This window comes from Urocitellus parryii, chromosome 11 (genome assembly GCF_045843805.1).
Source record: "Urocitellus parryii isolate mUroPar1 chromosome 11, mUroPar1.hap1, whole genome shotgun sequence".
Classification (NCBI taxonomy): domain Eukaryota; kingdom Metazoa; phylum Chordata; class Mammalia; order Rodentia; family Sciuridae; genus Urocitellus; species Urocitellus parryii.
The window spans coordinates 32415131-32434000 of NC_135541.1; the positions used below are offsets into that span (position 1 = coordinate 32415131).

At 42.5% G+C, this 18870-nt stretch overlaps 1 protein-coding gene across 1 annotated transcript in view; it reads right to left on the minus strand.

Moving 5' to 3' along the window:
• The window catches only part of Agbl4 (AGBL carboxypeptidase 4), a 1188963-nt gene that overhangs the window by 42727 nt on the left and 1127366 nt on the right, over nucleotides 1-18870 (minus strand). The window contains exons 10-11 of the mRNA XM_077791547.1: nucleotides 6717-6869; nucleotides 3474-3636 (exon numbers count right to left, since the gene is read on the minus strand). Coding sequence (XP_077647673.1) covers nucleotides 3474-3636; nucleotides 6717-6869 — 316 coding nt within the window. The remainder of the gene's footprint in view (nucleotides 1-3473; nucleotides 3637-6716; nucleotides 6870-18870) is intronic.

Genomic DNA, 18870 nt, shown 5'->3' on the forward strand with positions numbered 1-18870 from the left:
GCTCAGGGTGGCCCATGTAGCTACCAGTGACAGCCAAGATTCAAACCCAGATGTGGCTGAATCTATGTGGCTGCCATCTTTACACAACACTCTCCGTCTCTGTGAACAACTCTAATTCCCACTGCAGGGGCTAGAATGTGTGAAAGTCCCCCATCACTTTGTAAATGTGAGGAAGCTCACCTCTGAGAGCCTAGAGGACTTGCTGAAGGGCGTGCTCCGGGAAGAGGCTGGTGCTGTCATCAGAATCAGGTCTCCTGACTCCCCATCTGGAGGACACTTTCTCCCAGACCATATTGTCCTTCCCATCAGACCATGTAATTCCTTTTTTCTGATTGGTACATGGAGTCAGCAGCCAACAAAGATCATAATCTGTCTGCCTGAAGTTTCTCTCTGTTATGAGAGTTTTAAAAAAAAATATGCATTTCAAACAGGAGCCAGGTTAAGTCACCCTTGTGTGTGTGGAACTGACTGGACTTTCCTGGAGCAACTCTGGTTCCCTCTTCCCACCCTCTTGATGACAGAATGAGGCAGGATGGCTCCAACAGTGCCACGGCCGGCCTGCTCAGCTGTGCAGGCCCTCTACTCTCTCTTGATCCCATCCGTCACCAGCTCCTGTGCCCCACTGCCACCCATCCGTTACCAAGTCTTTTCAGCTCCACATTCTAAATATTCTCAGCCACTGTCCTATCCAGGCCTGAGCTCTCCCCCACCTGGACTGCCCTCACAGCCTGCTAACACAGGCCCTTCCTACTGTCTTGGCCTGTTCCACTCTATCCTGTCCACAGAGGCAGGGTGGATTTCCTCTCTTATTTAAAATCTATTGCTGTCCATTTCCTTCATATTCAAGTGCAAATTCCTCATGGCCTACCACTTCACTTACTTCTTGTATCTGAAATCCTTCAGCCATACTGGACTATTTACAGCTCCTGTTTCCACCCCGTCCATCCCCCGAACCCTTGGGTTAATTTCTATTCAATCTTAAAACTCAGCTTAGACATCTCTTCTTCAGGAAAGCCTTCCCTGACTCCAGTACTATTTTGAATTTTCCCTTATTTGCATGTAAAGACATTTTTGTCATTGCAACATTTTCTGTGTCTTACCTGGTCTGTGGTAGGCACCAAATATATATTTGTTAAATGCCAATGTCCCATAGCTTTCTCCTCCACTGCAGAACTTATTATGCCTATTTTAATTGTATCTTTCCTTTTCCATCTCAGGCTTCCCCAGGTAGAATGACTGTGAGCCAGGAGCCATGCCTTCTTGCTCAGTATTTTTCCCTAAGTGCCCCATATGCTTCCTGGCATATACTAATGGTGGGTTTACTTTTGATGAATGAGGACTAGTTATTGAGGGGCTGGGCTGAAGGAGGGGTATTCTACTAAAAGTATACTTATTTCTACCACAAAAACATGCCAGAGGGGCTTAGAGAGAGTAGGTAAAACCATCCAACTGGACATCAGCAAACAGGACAAACCAAATTCAGGCCTCCTTTGGAGGGCTCATGTCTCGTTGTGAACTATATTCCAGAATCCCCTTTGATGCACGAGCTCAATCTCTTTCTTCTACTTCCTTTGCTACAATATCAGCAAAGTAGCTATAGAGTGGAATGTGACCTGCATGTGTATTAAGGAGGTAAGAATCCTGGAGAAGTCAGAGCCACACATCATCAAATGTGTGAAAGTGGGAAGGGGGCAGCGTGACACATAAGAGATGGCCAGGCCTTGGGAAATTACAGATCTCCACTGCAGAGCAGAGCCTGTTCCCTGGGCCTGACTGAGCCAGGTGGGTGGAAAGCCGACTTCAACAGTCTTGGTGGCCGTGGGGAGGGGACTCTCAGTTCTTATCATGATCTCTCCAGTGTTCTACAGGATCTATACCTCTGCCCTAACACCAGCCTAGCCCTGGATGGCCTGCCTGAGGCCACTGCCCTTCCTCCCATGTGCTCAGCAAGACAACCTGGAGCCACCAAGCTGCAACCTAAGTCCTGCTGCAATGAGAAAAGATGCCTTCCTACACAGAGTATGATGATGTGATAGGAACTCCATAAACATGAACCAAGGATTGAAGAAAGGCTCAAAGGACACCTACCTTTCTAGGGAAGGAGTATTTGCATTTACAGTGAACTTTCTGCATCTGCTGTTCAATATCCAAGGGTTCTGCTTCCAAGGACCCAACCAACCATGGTCAGAAAATATTTGAAAAAAAACCATGCCTATACTGACAATATACAGCAATTTCCTTGCCATTATTCCCTAAATAATACAGAATTACAACTATTTATATAGATTTATATTGTGTTAGATATTATAAGTAAAATAGAAATAATATATACAAATGGTACCGTTTATATAAAATCCAAGGATTTTAGCGTCCACAGGGTCTTGGAAGCAATATCCCAGGTACCTAGGGACAACTGTATATGGATTCCATTCCACCTTTTCCTCCCCTCCCCAAATATATTTTTTTCTCTGAGAAAAATAAGGATTGGGAAAGGAGAAATTGATCAACCTAAATTAAAAAAAAAAGGTGAAAGCAGAATCTATCACAATCTATCACAGTCCTGATCCAGTGACTTCGAAATTAAAATCATTCTGGGAAACTAGAATGACTAAATATCACCTAAACAAATCCAGCAGGCTAGGGTGCAACCTTTAATCTCATCAGGGCAAACTTAGCAGTTTTTAGAGAAATTTTATGAGAAAACTAAGGAGGAGCAATTTGTCAAAGAAATACAAAGGCAGAGAGAAAGATGCACAGAGGATGAGAGAAAGGGAAGGTGGAGAAGAAATAAAGAGAAGAGAAGGAAGAAGTTCTGGAAGAAGAGAGGAGGCAGCAAGGAGGGGAGGAAAGGAGACACAGGGAGAGAAAAGCACAGCAGGGTAAGGAGGGAGGGAGAGGTGGAGGGGTGGGGGAGGGAGAGGGGGAGGGGTGGGGAGGGGGAGGGGGAGAGAAAGCAAGAAAGGAAAAAGAGCCAGTAGAGAGGAGGACAAAAAGCGAGAGAGCAGGTAGGTGCACAAGGAGACAGAGATGAAGAGAGAAAGTGGAGGTTGATGGGATCAGGGCTGGAAGGAGGAGCCAAGGTCGTCAAGCTCTTCCTCAGCAACCCTGGAGCATCATCTAGCCTGGACACTTACAGACTTCAGAAGGCAGAAGACTCACCACCTCCCAGAGGAATGGGGGGAGGGGGAAGACAGTGCAGCAGGAACACTAGGAGGGCCATGGGTCCAGGGCTGCCCCCGCCCCAGGAAGACTCGGGTCTGGAAGCGACAGTTGGAGGATGTCCATGTGGGGGGGCATATGAAAGGCAGGGCAAATGGGACCATCCAAAGCTGCCACCTCCATCCTCCCCTCAGGTCTGGCCTTTTCCTGAACTGGAATCCTGATTTCTGACCTGCTAGTAAATCCTGGCAAACTTGGATTCCCCTGCCTGGATGAGACTGGCCCAGGGCCTGGTGGGGATTTGCCAAGGATACAGGCTTCTTCGGTGTAGGGCACAGCAGCCGTGGTTCCCCCGACGATGTAGCTGTAGAAGGAGACCTCTAGGGTGTAGCAGTAGGAAGTGTGGTCCAGGAGACCACCCAGGAAGCGCCGGCCGGTTCCTGCCTTCACGGCATCCCGGTTGAATGATGTGCTAGACTGAAAGAGTAAGTAGAGAGGAGAGAATCAGGCCTGGGGACCTGCTGGCTATTTTGAGTAGATCTTACAACACTTCCTGGTCTCAGCTTCCTCTCCAAAAAGTGGGATATTAATCCCACATCTCAGGATTATTGTGAGGACTGATTGAATAAGCAACGTAATTAAATGAACGATCCAGCAGAGCCCTTGGGGCAGCATAACTGCTGCTCAACAACTGTCTGTGGAAACTTGAGTGGGGACAGATGGAGCAGGAAATGTAGATAGGGAACAAGAAGCAACTATATGATGATGATGATCGTAAAATTTGGAAAGTGTTTTCAACTTTATGATATTGTTCCCCATGTCTGTCGTATCCCCTTTAGGCTTCAAAAGAATCCCTTGAAGTGGGCGTGAACACTTTACCTCTCTACAGATGTGGAAACTGAGGCTCATAGAGGTGGAGCAAGTAAGTCAGAAAGCAGACTGAACCCAGGATCAAGTGATTCCATGTTCCCATTAGAGATTCTGAACTCATATCCAGTGTCGTCAGCGGGTAGGAACTATGGCTGTGTCTTCACGAGGGTGTTGAGAATACCCATCAGAGTAGACAGACAGGTCAGACTCTCTCTTCAAACGCATGCTCCACCACCCCCTGGTGGTTTGATACTGGGCACTGACCTGCCACCAAGCTGAGGCAGCCATAGCGGTCCTTTCTCACCTCAGTTCTTGTGATCACACCAGAAAAATTTTAGACATGTTAATCAGAGTAGCAGGCATGAGTTTATTAGAAAAGGGAAAGGAAATACTCTCAAGGGAGAGAGTGGGTCTTCTCAGAGAGGAGAAGGTTGGGGTGCCCCTTCTGCCTTCTGGTTTTATTGCAGGTTCCATGGAAGTTTCCAAAGAATTCCAAACAGGTCCACCTCCTGACTTTTAACTGATAGCAGGGGCACATCAGATTTCAAGTCCCTACTGGACATGGCAACTTTAGGTCACTTTGGCCCATGCTAACCAGTTCTAATTGGAACATGTTCTTATAGATTTTGCCTGGGGGGAATCATCCCTATCTCCCGAGTTCTGGGATCTGTCCTCTGTAAAAGGTCACTAAAGTCACCCCACCCAAGGGTAACTTGTGCTCTTTTCACTGCATTTTGGGCCTGCATTTCTCCTGCAGATAACAGGTTGTTTGCTGAGGAATATATCATATCCTGTTGACCTGAGCCAGGCAGGGCTTCAGGTTTGTTTGTTTTGATTTTTTTTTTTTTTTTTTTACAAAAGAAAGCATTTGGGGGTCAGCACAGTGGGTCCAATTTACAGAATTGCCTTCTTAACCTCCTGTTCCCACCACTCACATCTCTGTTCCCCATTAGTGTGATAGCAGGCTAGTGGTCTTATTTGTCACAACCTTGCTTTCCTCATCTGTAAAGTAGATGTGATAAAAAAAAAAAAAATCTTGCCCACAGAGTTGTGAGGGTCGGTTTGCTGAAGGTGTTCTGTGTGAACCCATGGAAATCTAAATAAATGAAAACTGTGGTTTTAATAAGAGGATGTGTGTCATATTCAGAAGGAGATAAGAGAAGCAAGAGATGGAAAACATAAAAACAAGAGGGATAAAGACAGTGAAAGAAACAAAGAGTGTGTGTACCATTAGAGGTAAAGGGGAAAAAAATCAGAAAATCATAAAATGGCAGATCTGAAAGGACTTTGAAATCCATGTGGTGCACTGCTCTCCTGTTGTGAAATTAGCATTGAGGAACCAAGCAGAGGTAGTGATTAGACCTGGATAGATGCCCTTGACTCCAACTCTGAGCTCCCAGAGGGGCTGCATGGCAGGATCCTTGTCAACAAGCCCATAAATAAGGCTCCTGGGTTGGGCCCCTTTTGTAGGTCCTGAAACCTCACCCCTGTGAGGGTCTCTGAAATGGAAGACACACCTTCCAAGGAACATGGACCCAGGAGGCTGCAACCTGCTCTGAAATTGCAGTGGTTTCAAAAAGACAGGATTGTAGAGGGTCCTATAGAAACAAGCATGGCGGTGTTTGTCCCTTAGGTGCAAATGGGCAGCCAGTTGCTCCAATTCTATCCCTAAATGCTAGGTAACTTTGCAATAGATTCTTAACTTTTCTGATCCATGGGTGTCTCTTGGGTATAAAGAAGGGACTGGACTAAACCATCTCCATTTCCTTTCCTTTTCTTTCTTTTCAAAGATTGGGATTCAAAGGGCACTTTACCAAACACAGAAATTCATCATCTCCACTAATGTCCAGCCTAAAGCTACGGGCAGGTGAGTTTTCAGCTCATCAACTTCAAAAATTGCTATGACCTTTGTAGCCCTCTCCTCCTTTGGCCATATGGAAATAACAAGGCCCATATATTTAGTATCAAAACAAAGTAAAATGCACAAACACTCTCCTATGTCCCTGTACCAGTGCTGATCCCTATTCTTACCTTCTCTCCCTGTTCTTCGCAATACTGCTTTGTGCTATGAATTTCTCTTATTGCCTAAGAACCTCCCCAGCCTCCTCACAGGGGAGGGGCAGTACAAGCATCCATCTCTGTAGTTTGTTGAGGTCTTTACTGGTAGCAAGGGACTTTCACATCTATAGCTGCACATGTTCACTAGGACACGCGGGACACGCAACTGTAGATATGGAAATTATTACTCAACAATTGCTGACCATGAAATTGAGGCCAAGAAAGAGTCATGGAGGGGTGGAGCATGGTGGGCAAATGATCCCTTGTACTAAAAGAACTGAGGGAGATGAAAACAGGCCCTGGGCTGGGGCTGACACATAGGAGGCCTCAGTGAGTTACTGTCCCTTGTTAATGCTGGAGTCAGATCCACTCAACAGATGCCAACTCATCAGACACATCAAGTGCCACCTTTTCAGGGGCTCCCTCGCTGATGGGCCATGAGCAGCTTGAGGGCATGGTCACGGCTCATTTACCTCCATCTTTATCACCCACGCAAGACCTGGCACAGAGTAGGTGTCCCATGAAGGTCGAACCAAACTGAACTGAGCCAGAAGAAAGAGGAGGGGGCAGGAGGAGGCACAGAGGTGTGGAGGGGGCTGGAGCAGGGTATGCAAGAGCTCTTGACTTACATAGGAGAAGTCCTCTGCATTCTGGCAGAGCAGCTTGGGGAAAATGGCCTGCCTCTGGAACCTCTCTTCATCCTCAAAGATATTGCCATACATGAAGCCATTCATCATGGTGGAGTGGGCGTGGATGTCAATGTAGAACTCCAGGCTTGTTTTCTGTCAAGGGAAAGAATAACAAATGAGAAGTCTGGGACCATAGAGCTTACCTTAAAGCAACCAAGCACTCTACACACACACACACACCCTTTGAAGCTGGCCCTGTGTGTCAGCAGAGTTGGCAACTATTTGCACTATGATCAGAGGAGTTGAGACAGGTCAGGATCAATTTCTCTGTTCTCAGGGTCTGCAAGTACTGTAAAGGGTCACCAAGACTTTAGGGGTCTTCTGAAGAAGTAAGGCTTCATTGGGTTTAGCCAGGATGTTACTTAGAACAGTTAACAAATTTATGGTTAGACATTAATTGAAGGTATTCCAAGGAATACAATTGTATTTACTCTGGGTCTACTTGCAATTTTACCCTAACTCAAAATTTCTTGCTGGGGGTCCTGGTATAAATCAGGCCTCCACTTTGAGCCTTGGTTTTCTTGTCTGAAAAATGGGTATTTTGATTCCAATCTCAGAAAGTTATACTGGAAAGCAAGCACAATAATAATAATAATAATAATAACTCATTTTCTACATATTTAATGAATGCCAAAGACAATTCTGGGAGCTTTGCATGAAAAGTCTTAGTTAATTCTTTTATTTAACTTGTTATCTGATCCCACACCTACTATCCAATAACATATAAAGAGGGTGAGCTTACGTGAGAAGTCTTTGTAATCTGTAAATAACACTGACTAGTCTTTTTCTGCTCTCTACTTGTACATATTCAGGCACTTCCTAGCTTGATATGGTATTATTTATTAAGCGTCCCTGAGACTAGGGGAACAGTCTGTAAAGAAGCTCAGTGCCTATAAGTGAAGGATGCAACTGTGAGCAGCAAGACTGAACAAACAACCCAAAGAGATTACCCAGATAACAGACTGGCAAAAATAGGGTGGTGGGAGTACTTTTAGGCCATTAGATCTTCAATGTCCCTCAAATACAAACTTCTCTTCCTATATATCAGCCCAATATATATCTGCTAGTTCTTTCTGAGAATAATGGAGGACTCAGACGTGAAAGGGACTCATTCAAGATCCTGGAATAATTGAGATTGACCCCCAGGCCCCCCTGGCACAATTCACTTGTCATTATCAGTGGACAACATTAGAAATAGTTCAGGCAAATCCTGGCCACCTCTCTGTCTCCTTCCTAGGTCATAGTTCTGGGAAAGAAGAAAAGTCCATATTTGAAAGGATTCTCCCTCCTTGGGACACTTTCAAATGAAGTTAAAACCAAATGAAAACCATGTTGCTTCTAGAATGTGGGCTTGATGACTGTCATTTCATTTGCCTCAGAGTTGGAGTGAAAAATTATGTCTCGCCGAGCTCCCAGTTCTCTGGGTAGCATAAGCTGTCTTTTGAGAGATACAAGATGCACTGCTCTGTGTGATATTAAACTCATCATTTTCAGCTTTGGAGGTGGAATACACAATGATTCAACAGGAGCCCTATAAAAGTCATCTTTGCAATTTTATTTTCTTCAATTGTCTGTCTTTTCCTCTGAGCTTTTGATGAGCTGCAGAGGAAAGGAGGAGGTAGAGGGATGACTTAAGAAATGTGTGAGGGAAAACTGAAGTTTATATCTACAGATGTCAGGAGCCAGAGAAGGCCTTGGAAATCAGTTTCTCTGGCCTTTCTCAGATCAGCCCTGAGCAGGGAGGTTGCTTGCTCAAGTCTTGCCTGAAAGCTGGTGGAGGAGCAAGAATTGGAACCAGGCTTTTCTGATAACCACCCTTGTCCCCCACACCTGGCACCTCATACCTGACAGCTAATGCGACATCACTTTCAATAACCAGCAGGTGGATTATAATTGCTTGACTCATGTGGTCCCAAAGTAGAAAGGTATGAAACAATTCACAGTGAAAAATCTCCTTTCCACCCCCTCCTCCAGTAGCTCAGTTTTGCTCTCCAGAAGCAATTAATGCTATCAAGTTGGTCTGGATCCTTCTGGAGGTAGTTTGCCTATATTCAAGTAAATATTTTTCCCTCTCCAAAATGCTAGTGTACCCTAAACACACTATTCAGGTCTTCTTTTCTTTTCTCTGAATATACTGGAGGTACCTTTCTCAATAAATAAAGTTACTTCATTTTTCTTTAACAGCCATATAAAAACTAACCAGGTTCCTATTGTCAGGCATTTAAGGTATTTCCAGTCTTCTCCTGCTATAAACAATGCTTTAGGGATGGACTTTGCATATATACCGTTTTACACATATGCTATTATATGTGGGATGAATTCCCAGAAGTGGAATTTCCATATCCTACACACATTTATGATTCTGATAAATGTTGACAGATTAACCTTAAAAGGGATAGGAAGGACACTCTTAGGCAAGAACAAGTGACTCTTTTTCAATTATCTTGGCAACATGGTTGGAATCAACATTTCTTTTTTTAAAAATTTACCAATTTGATGGGTAAAAACTGATGTCTAAGAATACTTTAAATCTGAATTTCTTTTAGTGTATTTTTATCTCTTATTATATAACTAAATATCATTTCATATGTTTAAGAATGATTTGCATTTTCTTTTCTAAGAATTGATCATTCATTTCCTATACCTATTTTAAGAAATTTGGTTGTTATGCTTTATTTCTTATTGATTTACAGAAGCCATGTATTAGAGAATTAGCCTTTATATATAGTACAAATATTTTTTTGCCATTTTACTTTACTTCTATTAGTACATTTTTCCACGCAGAAATTTTTATATGTTCAGATTTATCAGTCTTATGTGGTGTCTGGGTTGAATTCTTTCACTGTTCTACTTATTGTTGTGTTGTTCAATGTATGTGAATGTAAGTTGTAAGATAAGGGTTAAATTTTATTATTCTAATATTATCTATTGAATTATGTATGTTTTCTCCACTGGCTTGAAAAATAATTATTTTTCATATAATTTTTGTATATACTTTGGTTTAATTCTATTCTAATTATTTGTCTATGTTCAATACCACACAGTTTTAATTATTTTTTGTTTATATGGTTTTATATTTGGGGAGCTATTATCACCTCATTATGCTTTTTTTATCTGAACTTTCATGGATTTTCTTCTGTATTTATCTATCTGATCTTTATAATTAGCTTCTTTAGTTTCCCCCACTCTCCCAAGCCCTGTCAATAGTCTCAATATTTATAAAATAATCATATTAAATTTATAGATTAACCTTGGAAGAATTGACTCATGACTTTGAGCCTTTCCATTTATTCCAGCCTTCTTTTAGGTTCAGCAGGAAGTTTTTAAATCCAGGAAGTTTACATTTTTAGTTGCTGTTATGTGATATTTGTTTCCATTAAATCTTCTCATTTGTCATTCTCTGTAGATGTAGATTTTTGTTTTCAACATGCAAAGTTTGAACATAGACTCTTTACAAATTCTATTATTATTATTATAATTTCAAATTTGAGTTTTTTGGATTTTCATTTGTTCAGCAAATAATTTCTGAGTACTTACTATATGTCAGGTAGTATTCTAGGCACAGGGAGTATGTGCCAGGGGGTATACTGAATACTACAGACATAACAATGAACACAACAGAAGGAAGGCCCTTGATCTCAAAGAGTTTACCTTCTGTTATGGTTTGGATGTGATGTATCCACAAAGTTCATGTGTGAAATGATTCGAGAAGGTTTAAAGGAGAAATGATTGGATCATGAGAGCCTTAAACCAATCAGTGAATTAATCCCCTGATGGGATTGATTGAGTCATAACTGAAGGCAGGTGAGGTATGTCTGGAGGAGGTAACAGGAAAGTTAGTCTTAAAAATCTCAGGTGGATGGGTCTTCTATGTGGAAATAAATGCAAAAGTCATTTGTGCTTGCATATTTAAGGAACTGCAAGGAAGTGGAAATGCCTGGAGAAGAGGGGTGGATAAAGGGACAGTGTTTCCTCTGTAATCTTGTCATTTGTACATAATAATTTTATCTCTTCTTTTTTTGTTTTTTTTTACTCCTAATTTGTTATTCATGTCTAACAGCATTGGCTCAAAACAATCTAAAAGATTAATTAATTTCTAAATTTCCTTCCCACCTTGAGATTCTAGGCACTATAAATACAATAGAAAACAGTCTAGAGAATTTACCTAACTTACCTCTAAGTTTGAGGTTTTAGTTCTATTCCACATATTTAAAGCTTTGCTAGGAAAGCTGAAAGATATGCAATAATAATTTCAACAACAAAATGATTATGTTTTGTGCCAAAACTCTATGAACTTGAGTTGGCCCAGTTTGAATAAAATATAAACCACAGAAGTGGGGTTTCTAGCTTTGGTTCTAATGTTAACATAATCTGTGATCATGAATCAGAAGCAACTTTTTATGTTGTCTCAATTACCTATCCTTAAAACTTATAAATAGATGGGATAAGACAGACTTAAACTTTTCATGATTTTTTTTCTTGTCCTCAGCTAAAATAAATTCCTCACTCTTTACAGTTTCTTGCTTGGGCTTTGATATCAATACTTGCGACCATATGTCCAATCTGGTTGATAAGTTTTAGTTCCTGTGAGTTACTTAAGAACAAGGCCAGGTCTGATCTAAGTCTTCATCATCTCTTACTTGGTCTACTGTTGTAATAGCTTTTAAAATTTATTTCTTTAATTTATTATAATTTTATTGGTGCTTTATAAATATTAGTGAGATTCATTATGACATCTCTAGGTGTATATAATGTAACTTGATTAATCTCACTTTCTACTACCTTCCTTTTATTTCCCCTCCTCTCTTCCCATGACCCACTTGCTCTACTCTGTGGATTTCCCTTCTATTATTATTTTAATTAGTGCATTATAGTAATACATATAAGTGGGATACATTGTAGTATGTTCATACATGGATACTGTATAATGTGGTGTACAGAGAGATGAAATCTACCAAATTATTTCAATAGCTTTTAAACTGAAGTCCTTGCTGCTTTGGAGTAATCTTTTTCAATGCAAACAGAATAGGTCACTTTCTCAGTTAAAACTGATTGTACAGTTGCCTGCTACTCACAGGATAGAGTTCAGGCTCCTTAATATTTTTGAAAGGCCCTGTATATCTGGCCCTTGCCTGCAGTTCCAGCTCTTACTACCTCTGGTTTGACACTACACTCCAGCCACATGGAACTACCTGGAGTACTTCAAATCACTTTGTTAATGGCTTTTCACATTTACACACAATATCTCCTCTGCCTAGAATGTACTTTCTCTCACTTTTTATATAGTTAACTCTTACCCAACCTTCATTTTAAGCCAAAAACTGAACAGATGCTTGCTGGTCCCATTTCCTTTTTCTGGGCCAAACTGCTATATTGAGGATGGCCATGAAATTCAGATACAATCATCCACATTGAAATTACATGTAAAAATGATGGTGTCATAAGAAGGGAAAAACCCATGTCTCTGAATTAACACTTACCAAGGAGTCGCCTGACCTGTATTCAGACTGTGATGTGAGAGAGAGATGAACCTGCAGTATATCAAACCTTTGAGGTCTGGAGATTATTTGTTATGGCAGCTAATATTATTCATCTTGATTAGTAGAATATCTTATTTCAGAAATCCTTAATTTATCCATCAGTCTGAGTAAACAGCCTCCTCTACCTGGCTTTAGAATTCTTTCCATCTCCCACTAGAATGAATGTGAGCTTTTGGAGGGCAAAGATCTTACAATGTTGAGTTTTTAAACATTTCATGGGACCATAACCAGGCCTGGTCTGTAGTAGGTAGCCATTAAATGTTTGATGAAGAAATGAATGAGAAAACAAATCTATGAGAGGATGAATAAATCAATGAATGAACTGATACATCGTAAGCCTTTTCTAGTAGTAAAATGGCCACTTTTCTGTGGCCATGCTAGAGCACAAGGTATGTCGAAAATGCAGGGCCTTTAATTATAACTTGAGAATGGGAATAGAAGGGGGGGGCATCTCTGTTCTTTCCTTCCAAACTTAAGAACCTTAATTAAAACCAAGTGATGAAGGGCTGTCCCCTTGCCAGCAGCCAACAGCTCATCCTGCAATCAGGGGCCTAAAGAGTAAATTAAAATCAGTGCCAATAAAATTAAAACTACCTTGGGGCATATTTGCAACATAATTTAGTGTGGAGTTTGCTTCCTCCTAGACACTAGGGAGGAAATGGGTTTTCATTCTACATTCTAAGCTGCTTCCCTGCTTCATCTCACTTGGCACTGGCCGAAACCTGAGCTTGGGGTCTCTGATGTTGTGTGCAACCCTTCGCATTTGGATAGTACTTAAGGGAAACCCAGGAGGGGCATAGGAGCTTTTATCTCAGGTTGGGAGACGAGGAAGAAACTGAACTTGGGCAAGGATAATGGCAAGTTGAGAAGGGTGAGCTTTGTTATTCTTTCTGTTTTTCGTTGGAGGGAACTGAACAGAGAGCTTAAGTAACTTGTTTAGTTTTACCCAGCAAGACTGAAACCCAGGTTGCTGGCTGCAAGGCTCCAGGCTCCACGTGTTGCTGTTCTCTCAGGAGCTTGCAGCCTAGCAAGGCAATTGCCTGGTCACAGTGAGGCAGGCCCCATGCAGGTTCCTTCACTGGTGCGTTGAGGGACTGTGAGATCTGGGGACTGCTGACATTAGCCATTCAGAAGGCCATCAAGGTGCATGTGTGGGGGGAAAGCACAAGAAGTGTTAGTGTCCAGACAACGTTCCAGGAATATATTTCCTCCATGGGACTTGGGGGGGGGGGAATCTCAAGTCTATTTCTTTTAAAATTAACCAAAACATCTCCTTTTGTGTTACATTAAGAAGTAAAAACTATTGCTAGAATTTGGAAAAAAAAAGTCAGGACTCTTTCTTTAATAATAGCCAAGAAAATCAAACAAATGAAATAAAGGTCTTTGATCATTCATCGTCTAGCTTTCTGAAGTGGCACAGTTAAGCCTTTCTACCTCAGGTATGTCCTGAATGTGCCTGGACAGAAATTTCTGCTACCAAGAGGGATGGAAGAATCAAGGGGAGGAAACGAGAAAGACTACGTAAGACCCCCAGACAGCTGGCCCAGGGAACCAAAGGGATAGGCTCATCCTCCCCTGCTTCTCTCCATCTCACACCCCAGCCTCGCAGAACTTCTGGAACTTCCCAAGTACTCTGTGCTCCTCTGCTCTGTGCTTTTGTGTCTGCTGTTCCTTCAACTGGGAAGACTCATCCCCTGCCTTTCTTTCACCGCCTGGTACCATCTTGCTCATCTTCCACTGTCCAACCCAAATGGTGCCTTTAGAAGTTTTCCCTAAATCCCCCAGGATGGAGCTCCCTTCTCTGGACTCCAATAGATTTTTAGGACATCCTCTCATTAAAATATTCATTCATCCATTCATCATGTGACAAATATTTATAGGAAACCTACTATGTGACAGGTGCTATCATAGGACCTGAAGTGAACAAGACAAATAGGGATCTGCCTTTAAGGAGCTGACACCCAGGTGGGGATGACAGACTCTAAATAACAGATACTCAAGATAGTGGAAGGTTGCAAAGTGTACTAGGAATGCACTAAGATGAGCCACAGGTGGTAAATGACAGAGACGATGAAGGCAGAGTCTATTTTAGAGGGTGAGCAGGGAAGTCCTCTGACATTTGAGCTGAGCCTCAAAAGATCATTAGAATCAGCCACTCAAAGAAGCTGGCATACTGGGCATGGTGGCCCACACCTGTAATTCCAGGTTCTGGGGAGGCTGAGATAGGAGGATCACTTGAACTCAGCAGTTCAAGATCTGCCTGAACAAAAAAGTAAGACTCCAGTTTAAAAAACAAAACAAACAAACAAACAAACAAACAAAAAAACCCCCAAATACTACCAAAAACAGCTAGCAAGAGAATTCTGTGCAAATAAAGGCACTAAAGCAAGGAAAAGTGTCCCAGTGGCTGGATTGTGGTGTACACTGCAAGTCAGGCAAGAGATTTTCAGGGTCCGGACCATGCAGGGCCTTGCAGGCCAGGGTCAGGGTTTGGCATTTATCATATGTACCAAGCAAAGCCATTGTCACAGGGAAACACTGTGAAAGGATACCCTGCTCATCATGTAGGTAATGGAGTTTAGTGGCATGTGAGTAGAGGCACTTGAAACAATTCTCCCAAGAGATTTTAGTCACTTTAATTAGAGTAGCAGCAGTAGAGATGAAAAGAGGGCATATTTGATAGATATTTTGGCTACTGCCATAGGAACTACATATGGAAAGAACAAAAGATGAAGCAAAGGTTTGTGACTTGAGCAATGGAGTAGATAGTTGTGCCGTCTATAGGAATGGAGAATATGGGTGGACCCCCATTGGGATAGTGACAAGGAAACTAAGAGTTCTGAAATGAATCTATGCAGTTTGAAATGACCATTGGATCCCAGACTAGAAGTATCAAGTAGGCAGTTAGATTTATGGAAGTGGATCCCTGGGAAGAGGACTGGACTGAAGATGTACATGTGGGCATCCTTAGCATAGAGGTGCTATTTAACACCCCTGGGAGAGGTCCCTGGACTGAACCTAGAGACCTACAAAATTAAGAGTTCGCATAGCAGAGACTGTGAAGTTGGCCGGAACAAGTTGGAGGAAAACTAGGAGAATATGGTTTTTCATGAAAAACAAGAGGTTGTTTTTAAAAAAAGGTTTTAAGAGGAGGGTCTGGCCTACGATCCTGTAGAGGGCCCAGGCCCACGTCCAGTTCATCTCTGCATCCACAGGACACATCAGACCTAGCACTCAGGGAATATTTTGCTGAGTGACTTATGGAATAAATGAATGAATGAGCCAGAATTCTAGAATCACTGAAAGAGGCAATGAGGGAAGTCATAGGGCCTTAAATTCTACCAAGAGGAGCTGGGGAGGAAATCATAACAATATAGCCCTTCCTAAGTGCCAGGGAATTAAACTTCCAACAGCTTTATAAAATAGAAATGTCACTTATAAGTAAGTTCACTCTGGAACAGAGAGGTTAAATAACTTGCACGGGAACCCCTAAATCACATAGTAATAATTGGCAGAGCCCAAGTAATCTGACTCTGTAATCCGTGCTCCTCACTATGACACCATAGAAGTTGGTGACATTTATGGGGTACCTCTTGGTCTGGTCCTGTAATTATTCTTACAACAAATGTATGAGCTAAGAAGTATCATATGAGGAAACCAAGGCAAGGAGCTTGTAAGTGGTAGAGCTGAGATTCAAACAAGTCTTTCTTATGCAGGACTACGTTCTTTATCTTAAGCTATTCAGAATGGTCCAGACTCTCCATCTGTGACCTCTCTGGGCTCAGAAGAATAAATTTCAGGACAAAGGAAATTTGTGAAAGTAACAGGTGTGGGAAAATTCAACACTAGTAAAATCATATATATATATATATTTTTTTTTTTTTTTTCTATTTCCAAAGTGCTTTTTACAACTCTATTTGGGAGTAAAAAGTTAAATCCGCATGTAAACAGAGGCATTTCAACATCTCCTTCTAAGGATCCAGCAAGACCCAGGTCTGGCCTGACAGAAGAGACTTCCGCTGCTTCCCTCCTCCTCCTCCACCTCTACATCCACACAGGAGTTTTGGGTTTATAACAGACCTTCCCAGGGCAAAGGAAAAACTCCTGATCCCTGCCTCCTGTTCCTCACATAGTGACTGGTAACCTCAATGATGGCCGTGCAATGGTTCTGATCCAGAAGGACAGTCAGGAGAGCAGAGTGGTTTGGAGGGCTGGTGGACATGGCTTCCAGGCTCAATTTAGTCATGGGTGAGCTTTATGACCTATAGAAGTCATTTTCCCTCTCTGAGCTTCTATTTTCTCATCTGGAGATTGGGTACAATAATCTTAACCACAGCACTATCATGAAGTTAAGTGAGGTAGCTGGATTTATGCCTGACAAAATGTCAGTTTATGTGCTCTCAATATATTCTTTTCAATTACACAGTGATACTATATGCAGGTGCTGCACTTGGCACTGGGCATGTGACTTCCTGGATCTCAAAACCTGTGGGGAAGATGGACATTTTACAAGCCATTGCATGTGTAATGAGGAATTGAGGGAGAGGAGCAGGTGCAGCAGAGAGTTGAGAGGAAGATGGGGACCCAGTTTAGATAAGCGAAAATTTCTTCCTTGCTCAATAGGAAATCGACAATAACTACCCCTTGCATGTTTATAGAGTTTATAAATTATTCTCAAGTCAATTGGTTCATCTGACTCTCACCATACACTCACTTAAGTAGGCTTATGATCTTAATTGTGAAGATCTTCTAGCTAGTCAGAGGTTGAGCTGGGATTCTAACGTACATCTCACCACCTCCAAAGCCTCTGCTTAATTCTCACCCTTTCAGAGTAACCCCACATGCCTGTTCCTGCAACAAGAATGGGTAATGGTCCGAGTAGAAAAGCCAGACCTTTCCTCAAGAGCCCCAATCTCAGCAGAAAGATGAGATAAAATAATCAGGGAGCTCTCCACTAAGAAGAGACCAAGTCCATGAGAGCTAAGGGACATTTTAATTTGATAATTAAAAGTTAATGTTGCTCCATTATAAATCAAAGGCTGATGAAATTAGGGTACCCCAGGCACATATTAGAAGCTCAATAAATAGCTAAGGCCTAAATGCTTGGGGACACCTACTGAGGGAGGTTATTAGCCATTTATTGGGTCCAACATTAGGTCCTTTCTTCCCAGGAAACTCATCTCGACTCTCCTACCAACCGGCTCTGTGATTCTGGAGAAGTCGTTCTCCCTCTCTGGGCTTCAGTTTCCCCATTTAGAGACTGTCTTCTATGGCTTCTCAGGGCTTTTTTTACCCTTATCTCCTAAGAGTCTTATATCCTTCAAATAGTTTACCTTCCTGCTTTGTACTGTCTTCTGTCCTGTGGCTGGGGACAGACCCTGCCAGCCTTCCCCACCTCATCTCCTGCTAGACACAAGTGCCAAGTCTTCTTCCCTGGCATGGCCCTGTGGGGAGAGCCTGCTACAAGACAGCAGTTCAGTCATTTCCCTGTCCCTGTCCCTATGCTGCTTCCCACATGGCAGAAAATTACCATTTTCAAAGAAGTGCTCAGGGGTGCCAGGATTTATGCTAAAATTATGTACTTTACCCTGGGGGAAAACAAGACGGTTCCTTTTTGTTTAATTCAGGTGTAGGTGGCTGGAGGAGAGGGGAGAGAAAGGCAGACAGGGACCTGACATCTGTTGATTCTGTCTTTCTTCCTTTCTCCCTTCACTCATCCTGCCCCTTCTCTCCTCTCTCTCTCCTCCTCTCTCCTTCTGTGAGCTCCCCTCCCCCTCACTCTCTCCACTGTACAGTGGAGGCAGACAGACGCGCATGCGTAGGCCTGTCGGGCGCTGTGAGAGATGGACGTGAAGACTACCTGGAAATTCAGCGGGTGGAGCCATCAATCTAATGGGTGGCCAGGAAAGACTTCAGAGGAAGTGACTGACAGGGGAGAAGGTGCTCACTGAGTGGGTGTAAGGAAGAGGAGTCTCCAGCCCGGAGAGACACAGTCCAGGCTGAGGGACATTGTGAGCCAAAGTCCCAGACTCAAACCTCCCAGTCCATTAAGGGAACTCCAAGGTGTCTGGCATGACTGAAGGGCCCAGGAGCAGTGAGGGGAGAAAAGGGCTGGAGAGGCTTCCGAAGGCCTGTTCATGGGAGGCGTTGGAAGCCACTAAGGAAACATGACTTTTCCTATAAACAGAAAATAGAGAGCCACACAAGGGTTTTATGGAGCACGTCAGGACTACATTTGGATTTTAGCAAGACTCTTTAGAGGCTTTGGTGAAGAATTGGACATTATGAGTCTCAGGAGCATGTAGAGTAGTTAGGGCATATTTTTTTTTTATAATCCAAATGAGAATCAATTAAAAATGATAAGGCCCTGAATTAAATCAGGGCCAGGGAGGACTCAGTGAAGGGTACAAATAAGAAACCTATTAGAAAGTGAGATGGATAGTGGGGCCTAAGTTTACACTGATTCTCAACTTTTGGACTTGGGGACCAGAGGGATGATGGAGTCCTTCATGGAGTTTGGGGATGTCATTATCTTGTAAGTTTAAGTTTCATGT